The sequence below is a fragment of the Anopheles stephensi genome, chromosome 3 (genome assembly GCF_013141755.1).
Source record: "Anopheles stephensi strain Indian chromosome 3, UCI_ANSTEP_V1.0, whole genome shotgun sequence".
NCBI classification, from domain to species: domain Eukaryota; kingdom Metazoa; phylum Arthropoda; class Insecta; order Diptera; family Culicidae; genus Anopheles; species Anopheles stephensi.
The window spans coordinates 20,183,254-20,203,123 of record NC_050203.1 but is presented as its reverse complement, the minus strand read 5'-3'; the positions used below and the strand labels follow the sequence as shown (position 1 = coordinate 20,203,123).

The 19,870-nt window shown below is 44.5% G+C and overlaps 1 protein-coding gene across 4 annotated transcripts; it reads left to right on the top strand.

Moving 5' to 3' along the window:
• Positions 1 to 56: 56 nt before the first annotated feature.
• On the top strand, positions 57 to 17,840 carry LOC118512779 (ankyrin repeat domain-containing protein 12-like). 4 transcript variants are annotated; one of them, XM_036057689.1, is made up of 5 exons: positions 57 to 183; positions 732 to 882; positions 975 to 1,142; positions 1,843 to 2,100; positions 17,791 to 17,840. In XM_036057689.1, exons 1-5 carry the CDS (start codon positions 163 to 165, stop codon positions 17,820 to 17,822), a joined length of 630 nt encoding a protein of 209 aa, XP_035913582.1. In that variant the 5' UTR covers positions 57 to 162; the 3' UTR covers positions 17,823 to 17,840. The 4 variants fall into 4 exon arrangements, with proteins under 4 accessions (XP_035913582.1, XP_035913584.1, XP_035913581.1 ...); XM_036057691.1 differs by lacking the exon at positions 17,791 to 17,840 and adding an exon at positions 8,861 to 9,131; XM_036057688.1 differs by lacking the exon at positions 17,791 to 17,840 and adding an exon at positions 3,026 to 3,568.
• The last annotated feature ends 2,030 nt before the right edge of the window (positions 17,841 to 19,870 follow it).

Below are 19,870 nucleotides of genomic sequence, written 5' to 3'. Positions count from 1 at the left end.
GCGCAGTTTGGCATCAAAAAATTTGAGGCTCTGAACTGTGAACAGTCATCCACTGTGCGCTGAATTGCCAAACGTTCTAGATCCGCAAACGTCAGTGGGAGCTGTCAAAGTAAATGTCGCAGCTAAAAACAGCAAGAAGATGAAAGCATTTGTCACTTTGAAATGAGCAACTTCCAAAAGAAAGTGAGTTGATTTTCGCACAATTTCCCGTGTTTTCTTCATTCCAGTGTGCCATCGATGGGTTATTATCGTGCATGAACATCTTTGCTACGGTCTTCCCGTGCGGGACGGTGCACAGCGATCGGTTGTGATTCATAATTTGCACCGCAAAGTGGGCCGCTGGGTATCTGGGCGATTCGCCCGCTTGGTGGTACGCTTCGCTACCGAATGATGCATTTGACCGGGAACGTCAATATGTTTCGTATTCTTGGATTTGTGTATATTTTTGTTATGGTGCGGCATCGTTGTTTCATTTGCCGATGAATGCAGCTCGTAGGCACGCGTGCAAGATGCATTCGCTGAAGGGCATCTGGAGTTGTACGCATTCCGGATCCGGATGGTCGGATTGGTTTGTTTTCGTATCGATCCATCATGACGTGCGGCGGTATCGAGGCCCGCTGTTGACGAAACACAACATATTCCGTTCCAACCAATCTTATCCACGGGTTATCATTCTTGCGAGTGTGCTGCAACAGTGTTGGCTAATAAAATGTCTTTCCGTTTGATTGCAGGATGTAAGCGGTATGCCTTCATCATCAAGACCACGAGGAATGTCTGGGGCTGGATCGGGTGGATCTGGCCGACCAGCTGTTACGACGCCAATGTCTGAACGTCAGCAGATGGCACTGCTAATGCAGATGACCTCTGGTTCCAACGATGCGGGTACGAATGGTTAAACCCTGTTTGCCCCAACTTCCCGAAAGATTAGTTGAACGCTAAATGATTTGGTTTTTTCTTTTCTGGTACGTTTTCAGAAATGAGCCCCGGAGGTGGAGGTAGCAACTCGGCTCACTCCCGATCGCGGGATCGTATTAATGAGCGAGGCGAAACGGCGCTTCATATAGCGTCCAAAAAGGGTGATCAGGATTCGGTTAAAAAGTTGCTCGAGCAGGGAGCCAATCCAAACGTGACCGATTTTGCGGGTAAGAAAAACACTATCTCTAGTTGTTAGTGCTTGCGGGCGATAGTTAGCGCTTGTCGGACGGTCGGTCCACGGTCGGGATAGACGTTTTGACGCTTCGACGAGAACATCTAAAAGGAGACAGATTTAGGCCACCCTAACTTATGTATTCAAATATAGCAGAAAGCTACGATGGAAATCTGTGGGTTTAGACTAAGGTTTAGGCGTGAGAGGAGCTATCGAAACGGCGAAGGGAATCTTTTACATAGATGGACATTAGTATACAAACTTGCAAGTATCTTTTGAGCAGCCCGGTTATGAAGCGACAACGGCGCCGGTCTCCATACGGCAGAACCGGGCTTCAAATCCCTGCTGGGCTGTTCCCCCGTAGTGAGGACTGACTAACCAACTAACTGATATCATTTAGTCAAATAAGCTAGATAAGGTAGGCCGTTAGGCAAAACAAGAAGGAGAAGAAGACAAGTATCTTTTTGACGGTTAGCGCATCATCGATGCACGCAACTGCTATGGGCAGTGATGGGCAGGTCGAAACTTCCGGGTCGGAGCCAACCGGTAGCGACCCAGAAAAGTTCGGGTCGCTTTCGAGTAGATCCGAGAAAAGAGTCGTCACTAGTTGGCCTCAAACCTAATACCTCAGTTTACATCAGTTTCATCTCCATTCCATTTTTATTTTTCTGCTGTGACGCGGACCCTTTTCCCAGGATGGACACCCTTACACGAGGCCTGCAACCACGGCCATTACAATGTGGCATTGGCTTTGGTGAAAGCGGGAGCAAACATTAATGCAACCGGGCTGGAAAACGATACGCCGCTCCACGATGCGGCCATTACCGGGCAGCTGAAGCTGGTAAAGATGCTTGTCGAGCGTGGGGCCGATCCATCGTTCAAAAATCAGAAAGGCAAAACGCCATGCGACGTTGCGGCTCCGGCTGTGTACAACTATCTGACGCAGGCAAGAGGTAAGTGGATTTCAAAATTCGCTGCTGCCGGTGCACTTCGCACTCAATTTCGATTGAACAATTATACTATTTTCACCTCAAAACTATACGTCTGATAATTTATCTGAAAAATATTAAATACGGTAGGAAACAAACTCACGAAAATGACACTAATCGTTGATGGTGAAGAATCAAGTGAAGAGTTTTGCCATCTCCTCACGAGCGAAGAATAATAATTGAAAACAATGTAATTGGTTTATCGCAGCATCCGTCTGGCAGACCACAAATTGATCCAGATTTGCCATCCGCTGCTGTAAAAGTGTGCTGTGGTGCCTACGCTGCTCTGTCTGCCAATTTTAAATGGCACCGTTTTGCGTCATCTTTTTAGCCCACGTTTGGTCAACGAACTGTGTTAACTGGGTGCCTGCTTCGCTTAGGAATTCCCCAGGGGGGTTTTTGGCTTGTTGATTTACTAATGGTCTACGTAGCGATTTGTATGGGTTGGGAAGAACTGGTTAGTGGTTCGCTTTTAAAAAGGATTGTGTTATAAACTTATATTAATAACGCATCTTTTTATTGATACATTTTGCTAATATTCTCATTTGGAAAAAGTCGTTTCAAAACTTTCAACACAACACAAACCCCAATGTAGCTCTAGGGCTCTCTGGGTGCGCCCACTATGGAACATTTATTCTGGAGAAAATCAACCATTTCCATCATGATACAAGCGATCCACGGAAGGTTGGTAAACCGCCTTAATCGAGGTAAAACTGAAGGCACGTTCCCCACAAACGTGAGCCCGCCCGTATCTGTGCATCTATCTGCTCATCAATATTAATCACTGCCCGCGCCATCTTCAATGATTGTTGCCTAATAATCTAAATAACCTACCCGTTTGCCCTCTCCGATCGGTTATCTTTTTTATCAATTCATCCTTTTGGAATAGAGGGAAGCGAAAAGGACAAGGAATCGTTGTAGGTACTGCGCAAAGCATCAATTTCTTGGACATGATGATGCTAGGAATCGTTCTCTTCAAGTGGGCACCATAAAACATGAGGATGAGATGAGATTATGAGATTATGGGATGAGAAACTGTTACTACGAAATGATATAAAGATTCTTAAAGTACAACACTATAATTTTAAGAAAAACAAATAGCAATTTACTGCAAATAATTTTAAGTTGTTACTTAAATAAATTGTCCTAGTGCGTACTATTGGGTTCCTAGTGCGTTCTGCGTATTTCGTTACCTAGGTACATACCTGTGTATGTGGTCGAAATCTTTATGAATAAATTTGCCTTGCTGCCTTTAGTGCCTTGCCTCTAGCACTTTGGTTTATCTAATACTAATAAGTACTTCAAGTCAAGCTGGGCAGTGGATCTTAGCTCGCTGCATAACCTCAAAAGAGCGAATGGCAGCTTGGCACTTTAAGCGAACAGTACCTAAGCTAGCAGTAGCAACATCACACATTGAAATACAATATTTTGTTGGTCTCCTTTTTTTGCCCAGCCTTGGGTAGACCATCACCATGAACCCTTCGGAAGGGTGCTAACCCTACCCACACCTTGTAACGCTAACGTCTGTTCGATATAAATCAGACTTACAGAACGGACCGCACCTACCAGCTCTCTGCTAAGAGGAAGGAAAGGAAGAAGTGTTCACAACACTCCCGGACGATAATTAAGTCTAATTGAAATGATGCACGCACGTCTCACACACGCACATACTCACACTGACCAGCGGGAGTTCACAAACCCCCAGCTCCCGTTTTCCAACCTTCGCCACAAACATGGCAGCGCGATTCCCTCACTGTGATCTTCAATTCCGTCTCCGCCTAGTTGTTAGCTGCTGCCGAAAAACTGCCGCCGATGGCTTGTGGAGGTAATGTGGAGCCCTTGCGGGACCACCAAATCCCAACCCCGCTTTTCCTTGAGACGAGCGGCCGAGGTGGATTTTCTATCTCTCGTTTCCTTTCGCCTCGTTTATCCGTTGGCGTAAACCCATCGAGGGGAAGATGAATAATTTAAATGACTCAATGTAAAGGTTATCGGCAAAGATTAATGGGCGCTGGCGCACGGGCAACAGAGAGGACGGTTTCCACCTCCCATGTTTCCCACTTTTCGCCTTTTCGTTTCATAATTATTCGCATCACCTTCTTCGCGCCAGGGACCGACCTACTCACTGCTCTTGGTTGGTTTTCCCGCTTTGCACAGTTACAACAGTTCCTGTTTGCTCGGATGGACGCGGCTGCCTACTATGATGCGTCGGGCGTATGCTTTTTACAACAGCATTTTACTTGATGCGACCTTCCTGCAAACCGCGACGCCTCTCTAGGGAGATCGATTTCCGCTCACCATGGTGACCAGTGTGGTTTCTGCGCGTACGTGGGGCATGACTGGCTAATCAAATTAGTGTATCTTCCACATGCGTGTCGTTGGCGAACAAAATTTTATTCGGATGCTTTTATTACACCGCATCATCAGCGTTTGCGGGCGAATTGATCCGACCGTCGGGTGACGCTGCATTTGCATAATCAAATCGAAGCGGAATTAGTCCAATTACCGATGTTCGCTGCTGGTACGGTGTACAACAGCCATGCCAGGTGGTGTGTTTTGCAACTTTTTAATGAAGTTTGTGAAAATCGGTGAAAATTCCGATGCCCATTCCGTACCGGGAAAGTACGTATTCTCCCTCCGCCGCTGGGCTCCAGCTGGAGCTTGACCCTGTTAAAGCTTTAAATCTCCATCATTAAGCTTCTCGTTTGGATGTGCTGCTCTCGCTTCTCATCTATTCTCGCTGCATTTTTGGATTGGGGGTGGGGATACACAAAAATGTGGAGACTGGGGTCTGTAAAACGCCTTCGGGAAGGTTGATCACCCACCTACCAGCCACGTACATATCTCGGCTTGATCATCAGCATGATCTGTACGTTGCCATGGTGTTGCTTCGTACGCGAAATGAACACTTACGAGAGATTCACTTCCCGTCAGCTTCTAGCGCTCGGTCTCTCACTCATCTCTCACGTCCATGAGCGTGTAGCGTATCCAATTTTTCTCATAGTTGAATCTCTCCCACACACATGGGTGGGTGCGCTCTTTCTGCTTGACGCTATCGATGCAATTTTGTGCATGTGCATCGATGCACATTTGTACCCTAGCAACTACGACCGGGTGCGAAAGAGAGTTGCAGTACGGGAGATAGAATGAACTCTGGGAACATCACAGGGCAAGAGACAAGAGCGGTGGTGTTGCTAGAGGAGGTGGAGCAGAAGCATCGCAAGGAGGAAACATTTTCTTTCTCGTTACACTCTGTTGCTGCTGCTGCTGCTGCATCAGGCATCCATCCATACGTCCGCTTTAACGTCTTCCAACGAGAGAGAAAGAGAGCCGGCAAGAGTGTGGTAAGACACGGAGGGTAATGGTGAATGGTGGTGAATGCATATCATTTGCATGCGGCAAATCGTGCATGAAGAAAATGTATTCCCGTCCCGGCCCGTCCCACATCAAGACGACCGCGCAGAACACTCGCTACGATAGGTCTAACCCCCCCACGGGTGCACCACCACCTTCAGCCTCCGGAAACTCCGTGCCAATATCAGGGCCGGGGCCAGTTTTAATCCATTTTTATTTTATCATTATATTTACATGTGCCGTTCGGCCTTCTGCTGCCGATGATCCTGCCCCAACCCAACTGTTTGGTTTGGTTGGCGATACCCAGACGACTGATTGGATTGTGATTGGTTGTGTGTGTGTGTGTACGTGGGCTTGGGCGGTAGTAAATCACAATCCACTCGATAGGTTTCGTTCAACTCCCCATTTTTTTTGCTTTTACTATCGGGGACCGGGTTTTTGTTCGGGACGCCGATAAATGTCGCCGAGGTGCGCACACACATGCATACCGGGCACATTCCAGTTTGCATGTAATAAATTAACTTCATTTTTCTTTATGGTTTTTGGAGTGCACAGCTTTTCAAGGGTGTTCACTTTTAAGTAGCTGCAATTTTGTTGCTTTTTGTGCACTGGTGCATAAAAGTCCGGGCAAGTAGGTTGAGTTGATATTTTTTTATATTGTAGAAGTTATATTACTTTAGATATTTAGTTATGTTAACAGTACAGTTGAAAAAACGATAAAACAGAAATTCTTTTGACATATTTAAAGAATTTGTGTCTAATTCCACCACAATTAGCCTTATCAGGTCTGGGTTCGACATCAGGCAAGGCTTCGTCGTACGAAGGACCTTATCTAATATACGTCCTCGTCGACTGAAAGTTCTAGGCCGGAATCTATCAAGAGATTTAGTAGTTTAGTAGGTCTCACCTTCGTGTACCAAAAGACCTCTTTAGTTAATCCCGTCCCGTCAGCCAAAGCAAAAACCATGTAGGCGAAGAGATCTCTTCTTCCAAAAGGTCTTTTCCTGCAAGGATTTTTGTCGTCCAAGATGGGCACTCTAAAGCTACTAAGTTCACTCTAAGAATCAATTCCGTCACTGGTCTCTTCAAGTTAGGTATTAAGGCTGCTAAGTACCAGCAGATTGCAAGGGCTGCTTAGTACCAGCAGCAGCAGATGTCCAAGGGATTCTGAGGCCAAGAGAAAAAAATCTTGTTGACCCCGACAGGACTCTTAAGCTTCCAAATTCACTGTCGGAGTCAATCCGCCTTTGGTCTCTTAAGGTTTAGATTTGTCACCGGTTGACACTCCTCGACCAAAAAGTATCTGTCTACCAAGCATCATCGTCGTCTGCAGAGCCTTGACCAAGAAATGGTTCTAGAGACCTCGTCATTTAAGGCAAGAGATCTTGCTCTCCCCGTCGCGGGACTCTTAGGTTTTCAAGTCCAGCTCCTCTAGTTTGCAATCCTTCTCGGTCGACCACGGATTTAATTCGTTCTTGGAGGAAATTGACTGTACAGTCTGATCTTAAAAATAGAAGATATTGAAATCCTTTAAGCAGCAACGCGCATCGCAATAGCTCGCCTACGTGTATCCCATTGATTATGATGATATGCCAAATTTTTGGCCAAAACGACCAGGCATCGCATAAATCGCACCACAATCCTTCCCAAAACGGCATATCGTTTGCAAGCAGCACCAGCAATGCCTGCCAATCACCTTATTGGCATGTGGCTTTTTCTGTGGAAGGAATGTAGAAACCAATGGAGCTCGGTTTTGCAAAACTCTATACTATTGTGTGTATCTCGTCGACACGACACACTGGAGCCCGCCATCATGTTTGTCAATCGCGCAATGGGGGGGGGGGGGAAGAAAATGATGATCCATCATCTACCGTGCACCAGCGCTTTCTTCGCTGGTTCTCGAACGCCTCCCATCGAACCCGTCAGTTTCACGCTGAGTTTTTCCTGCGTGCGTGTGGTGCGGTGCGAGAGAGCGAGGCCGGGCTTTTTCCTGTTGCGTTGGCCGTCGTTTGGTGCTAGTAAATTTCCTCCTCTAACCGAACAGTTGGAGAGAGAGCGAGAGAGAATCCGAGTGTACGTTAGAAGGAGAAGTTGGACTAAATTTAATGGGTAATCGCATAATTTTTCCTTCCTTAACCTTGGCAATATAAATGTGTTGTTGTTGCGTTGCCTTTCCATCATGGGAGCGCAGCTGGGGGAGCGATGGAGAGAGGAGGCGGTTTTCCGCATATTGGGGGAGCAGCGAGGGCAAATAAATTTGCGGTCAGAAGGGATGGGGCGCGATGGGTTTGTGAAGGTGCAAAACGGTTGTATTCTTTCACTCATTAGCCCGGGACACGATTGCGTGTGGGGGTGTGTACGGCTTGCTGGCCTGTATACATCAGTAGCCGTTGTTAACCCCGACCTTCAGCCAACAAACCCCGTCCCGTCCGGTCGTCCTTCAAATCTTTATCAACCAGCGATGATCTAAAACTCGTGTCAAAAATGGTTCATTCTGTTGGGGTATTATTTGTTTTATCAATACTTCCGGCAAATAAAACACACACACACATAACGGGGGTTTTTTTGTTTGTCTCCTTACGATTCGTCGTAGCACCAAAAAGGATTTACCTTTTTCGAGGAAGGTTTTCGAGCGCTCAGATGGATGGCGGCGGATGAGAGCAACCTTCGGGTGCATCAGCAGCTATGGCGGGTGTTAATCAAATCATTTAACAAACGCGCTCGCGCTCGCGGCACCCACCCCCTGTGCAAGCCACCCCATCCCATCCGTGCTGGAACGATGTGGGCCAATTGCATCGATGAAGCTGCTGCTGTTGAAGTCGAATGAGATGATGTGACCCCGGTGTGGTGGTGTTGTACACGGACGGCAGGGAAGCAGATTTCGCTCACGCTCTTCTCTTTGCTGGGTGCATGAATGTGGATGAACATTTGTGGAAAACGCGAATGAATGCGTCCTGCTTGTGGGGACACAATTTTGAACAAGACAAGACTTTTCCGCTTGAGTTTATAGTGTATAAAACTATTAAAATAATGTTTTGGTTTGCTACATCAGCTTACCTATTAGTGGAGTGGAGTGAAATAATTCTTTAGGGATTTTGCCAGCATTTGTTATATTTTATTGGTTTAAAAAATGTGTATGTTTCTTATTTTATAAGAGACACAAGTATGAAGATTACGTTCTGTTTCTTTCGACATGTTTCTAGCAAGAAATTTTAGCTTAAAATTAATGGCATCCCGACATTTTATAATAACGTATTGTTGGCTACGAAACGCCTAAAGCTTTGCAATCCCTTGACAAACGTTAGCTGTAAGTTTATATATGAAACGGGCATTAAAACGTATTTAATAATATAAACATATTTCATTGCAGCTAAAGGTGCAATAACTTTTTAAACCATTTTTATCCAGGAATTGCAGAATAGTTTTTTTTATGTAATAAAAAAATGATACACAAAATAAATTAATAAAATTGTAGCCATATAATGGAATCTTGGATCGAGTTAGAGGATATGCGTGACGTGATTTTAAACAATTATTTATATCGATAAAATTGCAAAATTCCCAAACAGTCATCACGTTCCAAATGTGCCCTAATTTTACGCTTGCAAGATTCCCTTATATGATTGCAATGTGCCACAGTCGTCCTGCATTATTTCATTATTTAAGTGAAACATTCCCCTGAGTAAATTCAAATAATTTTTTTTAAATAATAACAAAATGCTAAAATAAAAACAAATATAAAATTGTAGCCATATAATGGAATCTTGGATCGAGTTAGAGGATATGCGTAACGTGACTTTAAACAACTCTTTAAATCGATAAAATTGCAAAATTCCCAAACAGAGTCATCACGTTACAAATGTGCCCTAATTTAACGCTAGCAAGATTCCCTTATATGATTGCAATGTGCCACAGTCGTCCTGCATTATTTCATTATTTAAGTGAAACATTCCCCTGAGTAAATTCAAATGTTTTATTATAGCAATCGCAACTCTCTAAGGCAGACCAGACTGCACTGATCGACTACATTTTCCCATCCAAACGGTGTACCTACTGAGTGCGATATATGTTCTGGAAGAGCTTGAAGAAAAAAAAACCCGCCCTGCTCACGTTCACTCACACGGCAGTGAGCCACCCCTCACCAGCGGGGTGAACTTTTCTTTCTCTCACCCCGTGAGTGAGTCGCCGTTCGACCGTTCGCTCACCGAAAAAGGGTCCACCACCAGCCTTTTAAACCAACCGACACCGACTTCGGCACGGCATTCATTCGCCAACCGTACGTGTGGGTACGCCCGGGTACGTATCGCGCGGCCGGTCGAGTAGCAAAGTTTCGCGTCCGCGCTTCTGCTTTCTCGCGCATTTTGCACGCGTCGTCGTCTGGCTTCTCTCTGCGTGCGTGCGTGTCGCCGTCGTCGGCATCAGCGTCATCTGCTCGTCATCCGTTCTTTGTTCGTCTCTCACGCCGGCGTATCGGGTTGGTTCTGTCTCGCGTGCTGTGACGACTTCCCGGCCGCAAGGGCGCGCTGTGCGGGCTGCCGGCTTCGTCTTTCGGTGCGCGCGTCCGTCCGGCCGTCCGTGTTGTGTCGGTAGTTCCGCTGTTGCTTGTGGGTCCGTCTTCCGTTTCACTTCCGGGCGCGCACCAGATTCAATTTCATCGTTTGCCGTCGTCGTCGATGTTGCTTCCGTTATTTCATCTAGTTCATCTAGTGTGTCTGTGTGTCTTTTTCTTCTGTTGCTGCTGCTGCTGCGAGATGTTGTGATACTCCCATCATCAGCATCATCACTCACATTCACAGCATCATTCAACAGCGGACCGATCCCGTCCGTAGTTTGCGTACGGCCAAGATCATAAGATTGAGAGATGATCCTCTTGTGTGCTTGTGGCAAGTGACATCTCAGGAAGTGTGTGCTAACCTGACAGATCATAGTGCCACACGGTCAGTTGTGTTGTCCACTACCAATGCAAAAAAAAAAACGTCGGATCCTATTTACTATCACCTACTAGTAGGGTCTGCTTTCGGCCATCTACTCAGGAGTCTGTGTTTGTGTGTTGATGTACGTGTGTATGAAGCTTGATCGTCTTGTTGTAGTTCTCTAGTGTTCCTACCGACACTAGTAAGTGCGAGAGAGAGAGCGAAAGAAGTGTTCTCATTTGTAACAAGTGTTCTTATTGTATGTTTTTATTTGTTCCTGCTAGTTTATTGTGTGTGTGTGTGTAGCGATACGCTGGTTTTTATTATTGTTGTACCATCGGGGGCTGTAAGGGCTCTCGGTTGCTCTTCTTACTCTAGTTTACTCACCTTGTCCTTGTCTATTGCTCCTCGAGCGCGCTCCCAGCGGCGGCGGCGGCGGCCTCCGTACAGCCAACAATAGCAACAGTCGTCTTTAATGACGATAACCACCCCAAAAGGAATGGTGGGATGGGAATCTGGGTGGTTTACGCCTGCTCTGGCCGTGTGTGTGGGGGAGGGAGCAGGGGAGCAAAGGGTAAGGGAATGGGGTTCATTCACCTAAAAAGAAGAACCACAACAGAATGGATAAAACTGTACGGAGCGTCTCCGGAGGGGGACTCTTTCGCCACGGTAACACGCCTCCTGCTCTACCACCTTTTCGTGCCATTGCGCATTGTTTCTATTTTCCTCAAGACGATCAATGAATTTTCGTCCACTGTTGGTGGAGAGGGTTTTGAAGTCATCTTTAGAGAAGGCAGTACAGTTAAATGACTGTGGGATGTCTTGCTTACAATTATGTTTAGGGACTCAAATAAAGACGTCTCAAACTGGCCTCTGGACACAAATTGATAAACTATAGGAAAGTTTGTTTGTTTTTTTTTTTTTGGAGAGATGTCCAGTATTCTCACGGGGTAGAATTTGGTATCGAATCGCTCGTCCGGATCATTTTCACGAACTTAGGGGAAACCTTTCGAGCTGCCCATAAACTAAGTCAAGGTTGTACCAATAAATGACAGGCTCATGACCTCTGAAATTAGTGAGGCCAAAGAAGAAACGCTTCTTCTCGGAGGACCTTAAAATTTATGATTCAAGGATGGATCGCTCCTGTGGTCATGTCGTAACAAACGGCAAGGCAGACCTGCCTCCGGTAAACTGCATTCACATCTGCAGAAGAAAGACAGGGAGCGTGAGAAAAGGGATTGAACGAGATAGGGGTGTGTGTTTTTGATTCCGTTGCAATTCGCGAATAATGGTGGTATGTGAGCCCCCACATTGTGTAATAATTTATCCCAGTTGTCTCTCTTGTTCAAGAGCCTGTAGATATGACGTCCGCACATAAGCATTTTTTCCATGATCAAAATAGATTCTGTATTTGAACTGAAGTGCAAAACTGAAAACAAGTCCTTAATAATTGTGCTACATTTTTGCAAGACCCATCTTCTAATCTAATCCATCCGGATGCTCTCTCGCTCTATCTCACACTCGTCACGAAACGTCAAAAAAAGAACAGTTCCTCATTTCGGCTGCGTTTTTATCGTTTCGGAGAAGGATCACGTCCTCTAGCTCCGTTCGCACCACCGGAATGGCGGGCGACAAACCCCCGATCAAAACCCCCCCCCCCCCCCCCCCCCCCCCGAGTCTGATTTGTGTAATCTAAACACCTTCGAAATTGTTTTCTTGCGTCGGGTGGCATAAGTATGTGAGAGAGATCTGGTTGATGTGTTCTCTCACATGGTGAGCTAATGAGCATGTGTGTGTTGGTGTGGTGTGTCTGATTCACTACTCACAGTCGACCTACTGTGATGTGAAGAGCCTGAAAACAAACGATTGATGTAGGGTTTAAACGAGAGTGAGAGAGAGATAGAACGTAGCAACACTCACACACAGTGAAATGGGCTGTCACGCAATGTCCACCACCAATGACGCGCGATAATGGCGAATAGTAGTGCGGTGTAGTGTATCGAATGCAAAAGTGCGCCACTACCACTACTAAGGCAGCAACCATCATTTAGAAGGGGCGGTTTTCGTAGTTCGCCGCCATCGACGACAGCTGAGAGCCACTCGTTCTCGCTAGTAGAGTGTGTGCGTGGTGTAGGTTAGTAGTGCACAGGGTGGCCATCGCTATCACGCGCCGGGAACCGGAACCGGTAAACAACGGGGTGGGAAAAGCGTATCGGCAAAGGCTTGATAGCATCCACTTGCTTGCTCCGAGCTGCTGCAAGCGCACGTCTGTTGCGCGATAAATTGTGGTGTCGGGTTAATGTCGTTTACTTCCTCTATTTGTATAATGTGTTTATCAATATTGTTAGACAGTGAGCAAGAGAAGAAGGGAGAGAGAGAGAGAGAGAGAGAGAGAGAGAGAGAGAATAAGTCCACGGTTGATTCATCCATTACCTATTGTAGGTATCAAGGCTTATACAGAGGTGAAGGTAGATAAGAGCCTCGAAAATCTAGTTTGAACTCACTTACCGAACGCCAGGCACCAGCCCATCAGATTTCGTCCCCTTTGTTTGGGCGCAGCTATTCGACATCCCATTTTCAAGTGGCGAATGTGACACCCCGGATGAATTATTAACCCCGGGGCCTTTTATGGCATCTCCCCAAACTTTAATTCCCCTGTGCGTGCGTGCATGCCTGCGTTCGTTTACGATGTTAGGTACACCACCATCACCACATACACTCTTTGAACAATCCTGTGTGTGTGTGTTTTTTTTGATAATAAAAGCCTTTGATAAAAGGAAAAGTAGAGTAGCAGCAAATGTTGGTTTTGTGGAAGCGAAATAGGGGATGGTTTTGTTTGCACGCACTCTCGCTCTCGCACGTATCACGAACTGCTTTACACTTGGCACGCACGAACGACAAACGGCCCTCTCTCTCTCTATCTCTATCTCTCTGTGTGTGAGATAGATTCATTCATTTATACACATTTGCTACTTTCTCACCGAGCGAGCGCGGAAACAAATGCTTGCGGCTTCGGTTCAGTTGATGTTTTTGTTTATCCTTTTTTTGTTTGGTTAAACTTCAACTAGTATGTGTCTCACTATTTCTCACATTTCTCACGATTAACCTCGGTTGATGATGAAGAAGATTTCCATTACGGAGTGCTTGAGTAAATGTTGTAGAAGAGCACTACAGTAGCATACACACCAACACAAAATATATTTTATATATTTAACCTTTGGTCTTCTAACCTGAAAATAAAACAGCAAAGTTTAACTTCAAAAAGAGCGGCAATTGGCAGTTGTTGGGTGTTGGAATGGTCGTAAATTAAAACAAAAAATCTTGAATGAGTAATGGCGAATGGGTTCATCTCTCAACAGATGAAATGAGAGCGAGTGTGAATGAATTGTGTGCGCGTGAGAAGAGAAAATTCGGCTCACCTTCATCAGCCTCACGTTCACGAGAGTGTTGAAGGTGCAGGGCGAGTGAGCGAATGGGTCGAAAATTGTATTATTGTTAGCAGATTGTGTTAATACAAAGCTGCTGTATAGTTACAGAAAATACTAAATAAGAAGATCATTTAACGTAGACTTCTTTGTTTAAAATTTTATTCGAAATTTTGCATTTTTATCCAAGTGCTGGCAAGAAGTGATGTTGCTTACCTACCTACCTCACTACAAAGAAATACTAATTGAAATAATAAATGTAACCTATTTTGTACACATTCCTTATATGTGTAGCACTACTAAGAGTTTGGTTTTGCTGTAAAAATAAAGCAAGGTCGTGCGTCGCTAATAGCTTATGGTTTGCAGCAAAAAAGTCATCTTGATTAAGCTAATTAATCATTGGTTTTCGCTCTTATCACCACCATTAATGACATGGGACGGTAGACGAGGTACCAGAAAGTCACGCGATGACACTTTTAGTGTCACAGTTTTTTTGTTTGTTTCAATTGTAGCTTTTTTGCACATCTGCAAAGTTGCAAATAATGAATGGAGCAGAAGCAGTCGACACACACACACACACAATCATCTCTGCAGTAATTCTTCCGATCGAAGAAATAAAAAATGTGTTGGTTTCCAATGTGTTCACGAGCTCTTTTGTTCTCGCTTTTTTTGGGAGGATAGGATAGGGTGTTAATTAGTATTGACCATTTCATGAGGACAACAATTAGGGGTAGGGAAAAACGGAAGGATTCCTTTTTTTCGTTTAAACGGAATAAACGTCTTAATGGAAAAAATTTAACGGAAACGTGAAGTGACAGTAATTATTATCTTTATTTCATTTTGATAGATAAACGGGTTTGGCAATTAGGGTAAGGAGCTCAAAGAAAGATCAGATCAGAGCTTAAAGTTTGGGAGAGGCTCTAGGTTGGTACATTTTTTTTTGTTCTTAACGTATAAAAACAACAGTTGACAGATTTGAAGATTTTTGAAGATCTAATTACCCTGCAATTTGGCTAATCACTCAACCCACTGCCGTCCTTTATTTACAGGGGTTTTCAGTTGATAAGGCAATAGGATCCATTTTTATGGCAGGCTTCTTAAATGAAATGGCAAACAAAGCTAGTTGATATGGAAATGGCTTCAGATGACAGGGTATCACTTAGAATTAGCGATTGAAGACGCTTGTGAAATATATATTTTTGACGCTAACCTTATTGTCGATCGAATAGCCTTCTGAGTGACCTCAGCAGGGACACACAGATTGAATTTTGGCAAGCCCTGCATCGTAGAACCTTATCCAAATCATTTTGAATCGGCAGCTAGATGAGCGAAGATAGCAAGCGTTCCACTAACTCACAAAATATTGATCAGCCGTACAAAATGTTACTCCCGTAATTTCATTTTATTGAAATTGAACTCCCTAGAACGGAGGGGTGTATTACACTTACTGTCAGCTGTGCTTCATCCACCCGGATAAGAAGCAACTAATGTGTCGTGGAAAGGAAACGAATTACCACCATCGAAAGGAAACCTTATGCTTACACTCCTCATCGTACTTCAAGAAAGGTCTGAAAGGATCGGTTCGCTTTAATGTCGTGTTGTTTTGTGCCTCCAGACCTTGTGCACCTACCCCAACAATCTACTCGCAATCTTTTTCGTCTGATTATCAAAAGACAATCCGTAAGCAGCAGCTCTACCTGCGCTGTGTGTTGATGTAAAATTGACGTACTACCACGGCCCCCGTTTATCGTCGGTTTCGATTCGTTCGATATTCCCACATTCCTTGCACTGCACGGCCGTGTTGTACATGTTGTGTTAACATCTGTGCGAGCGTGTGTGTTTGTGCGGCTTCTTCTTTGGTCTGCCCTCAAAAAAAAAAAACCGAGCATATGTTTGTCAAGTGTCCCTTTATGTCGGTCGCACAGCTTGATGGAAGGAGCTGATCGGTACGGTGGTCGGGGTATTAGGTCTCGGGCATTAAAACATTGAGTCGAACCAGCTGAACAAATAGTCACCGCCGAGGCCGAAGGCATTGTTGTGGGTGTGCGGGATGTGGTTTTCCGATCGTGGAAGCACGGCACTGTTTGTTGTTTTGTTTTGGATGGAAAGTGTGTGTTTTTCTGTGTCTTTTTGAAGTTCCAGTTCGAGCAAAGCAACTTAATTAGAATATTTTATTTTTTGAAGTACATTCAATCAATTTATTACCTGTCGGTTGAAGTAAGTCTAATAATAAAAAACTCCTGCTAACCTGTTTAAATTCTCAAGCAGTTCCGAATGGGATGAAAGTGTAATCTGTTGCTTCTTCAGCCCCGTGAACGATGCGCTCGTCGTTGGATTACTTCCGCTTCCGGTACTTGTGCGTCGTGGGAGGCTGGTGCTGGTGTGGTGTGCTTTCCGTGCCATGCCAACCAGAGCGACATCGACCCACTCTTCCACATCCTGCGTGGAAAAAAGGCACAAACAATTCAGAGCGAGATTGAGTTTCCCTTTTTTTTATTCTCTCCCCGACACAACGCAAAACGCCACTCACGTTGGCCAGGTTGGTGAAAATTCTCGCACAGTATGCATCTCACGTCCGCTGCTGCAGATGTGCAACAACACCTTGAAGCACCACCACCGTCGGTGCAGTACCTGTTTCCCTTCAATCCCACATGCCAACGAACAAAGAATGAGAGGAAAACGTATTTTCACGGCGCACTAACCAACCAGCAGCAGTTGGTATGGTAGACGCTCGCCCTTGCACTTCCATTCTACGGGATTTTGTTTATTTCGATTCAATTACAGCGGAATTAATGGTGGTGGTTCGATTTGGGTGTGGTGGTGGTGACGGTGCTTGCAAATCGTTCCACAAACGAGAAAGTGCACCCATTGGTTGGGGGGGAGGGGGGAGGTGTTGGGTGTTTGGGGCCAGGAAAATGTGGGAGACTATTTTCTTTATTGCGTTCGCATGCTTGCACACGTTTTGGCCGTGCATTTTTATCGAATTTTCATCAGCAATGTTATCGTGTGTGCGCGATCTTTGCGAAAAGTAGACGCTGTTGCGCGGTGTGACGAACCACGGAGCGAGCGCTTGTTTGGTTCCGACGCCTTACATTCGTGCGGTATTGCCATTCTCTAACGGGAAAGGTCTCTAATCATGGGGATAAGAAATTTGTATTATGGTTTTGTTCGTCATATTTTATTTTGATATGAGGTTCATGCTAGCGAGTGTATAACTAGCAATAAACTGGTAAATTTTATTTTGCATCATAAAAATTTAAAAAATAAGTTTGAATTTGTTAGATGGTTGGAGCAGTTTCTTCGTTATTCAATAGAAATGGTCAACACAATCAATCAATTTAATCATATAGCCGTTTTTATTGATAAGATATTTATCCAATTATTTTTATCAATTATTCATTTTTTGTTTATTATTTGAGATTGTTTGTTTATTCTCCACATTAAATTTGCTTATTTATTCCTGAATTTTTACTTAATCATTCTTTATTAAAAACGCATTTTCGCATTTAATATCTTCTTCTTCTCCTTGGCACTACAACCTCGAAAGGTCTCGGCCTGCCATTTTTTGGCTTTCTGTGACTTGATTTTACCCGAAGGCGGCCCGGATGCCACTGGACCGCCCCCATTTAATAATAATATGTAAAAGTTTGCCAAAAAAAATTCTATACGGTATGTTATGCACATTAAGTTGTATAACAGCTTTTAGGGAAGTACTTTGTTGTTACAGCTCTGTTTCAACAGCTGTTTTAGTGCTAAAAGTGCACAGCCACCTGCAAGAATATCTGTTAAACCAAATTTTTCATAACTCTGGGCTGGTCGAAGATTATTTATAAAATCGAGCATACGTTAACATTAATGCTCTCGACATTCTCTCAAGCTAAACAGGGAAGAAATAAACATAAAATTCCAAAAAAATATTTTAAATTAGACAACTTTTCTCAAACAGTTGTGTTTCGCAATAGCGACTCTTAGCTTCGCCCTGGTTCTCGCTTGAAGACACATTGCACAGGAAGGCGCGCGGCGCGCGAATGCAGTTGTTGCCAGGTTAGAATGGCATTTTCTTTTTTATCTTCCTTTTGTTTTGTGCTTATTTGTGCTAGGTTCTTCTAAAGTGGAGTTTCGTTACCTCTGCATGCCGCACGACAGTACCGCCGCACCGCACGGAACAGGAAGTTTATTTGTTTGTGTTTGTTTATCTGTTTATTTTCGTCCCGAACGTTTAATGTTTACGATCGGGCTCAAATTCTGTTGGAAGTTGTGGCCGCGAGCGCATTGATGTGATGTGAGGGGTTTCCGTTGGAAGAAGAAGAGGCGTACACTGGTGGTACTGTTTTGCTGCTCTCCGGAATGCACCGCATTCGATCATACGAATGCATAAAAACCGATCAGCAAAAGAACGAAAATGATATTACATGAATCATCACGAACGCGACAGGAAACTTCCCTTTGGGACAGCAAAAATATAGTTGGTTTGCCCCGTGGGCAACAGATTTGTCTGTAACAAATCCTATCGATAAAATCACCTGGAAACCTTCATGTACAGCAAGTGCGATAAATTGAAACCGTTTCCTACGATTAGTTCCCTTCCGACCGGGGTGATCCTTCATTTGCATTCCAGATGTGCGCCACATTCTCACCTCATGAGGCGCGTTTATTTATTTTGTTCGATGCGCTTCTTTGCATTTTGCGCCCCTGATAACGGTCCTCGAAGTGTTTCGCGCCCAACCATCCATCTAGAGAGAGGGAGAGACAGAGAGAGAGAGTGAGAAAACTAGCATGCAGTACGAGCTGACGACAATCGGACTCGCACTCGAATCGGTCATGACTGCACCGCAGTTGCATCCGATTGCATCCGACCGACTGCGGCGGGGTAGTTGTTTACATAATCTTGACTAATTGATAGTGATAGAGTGGCATGTTTATTGCCAATCGCCCATCGCGGAGTGGAGAGGTGCGGCGATTTCAGCCGAGGTCACTGCATGACGCTTGTTCTTTTTTTTTTGTTACTGCACCACGTGTGATGGATTCACTCGGTTCGAATGTGTGTGGGTTATAGAGTGTGATAAGAGAGCTGCTAGGTTTGGTTGTAGTTATGAAAATTGTCTGAGGTGATTATTACAAAGCCACAAGCAATTTAGTATAGAATAGAGGATTACGTATTTTAAAACACAATTTGGTCAAGCTCAATCTTACCTTTGAGAGACTCTTTTAGTTTTAAGAACTGTAATACAATAATTCTCTAATCAATGACATTTCGAAAGATTTCGAATTTAAAGGTTGGCTTTTGTCGTGTATAAAATCTAACTTCCAAATCCTAGCTAGCTTTCAACTGTCAGTTTGTATGCAAATCTTAACTCTGTGTAACTGGCTTAAGACGACCTTGTTGTTGGAAGTGTGGTCCTTGGCTTTAAAAGATATCTAAATCTAGATCAAGATAGATTTTAGGATCGGAAATTATTCATAAACTAAGCTAAAGAACCTTTTCTTTACGGTCTGGATCGATTTGCTTTTTTATTTCTTCTATAGAGGCTTTTCGGCTTATTGGCTGGCTTTCGGTCTGATGCGAATGAAATTTCTTCCTGAATACGTCTGTAGCACTATAGAAGTTTAAAAACAAAGCAACAATTCCACCTTTCAAACATTAACCCACGAGTTCTGTTCCGTTCCGACAACAATAACGTCCCATTCCGTCACTACTTCGTTTACTCATATGGTACGAAGAATATGATTTTACTCGTCAAACTTTCCATCAGTTTTCTGCCATGAGAGCGTGAAGGTAACGCAAACTAACCGGCTGGCAACGGGCGCTTGCTGTAGATCGATCTCCAGCTGTCGGCTGTATGGCGTTTATCCAGCAAGTCGCGACACCTCTCTACCGTATCACCCACCCAACTTTCAACTTTCCAAACACATCATTACCGCGGGATGATATACCTGACAGGTAGCGCACTATTGTTAGCCAACGGGCGTCCAGCAGCAGCGTAGTGCAATTTCAGGTTGGTGATGGCTTCCGAAATCGACGGGTCGCGTCCTCCGATTGGG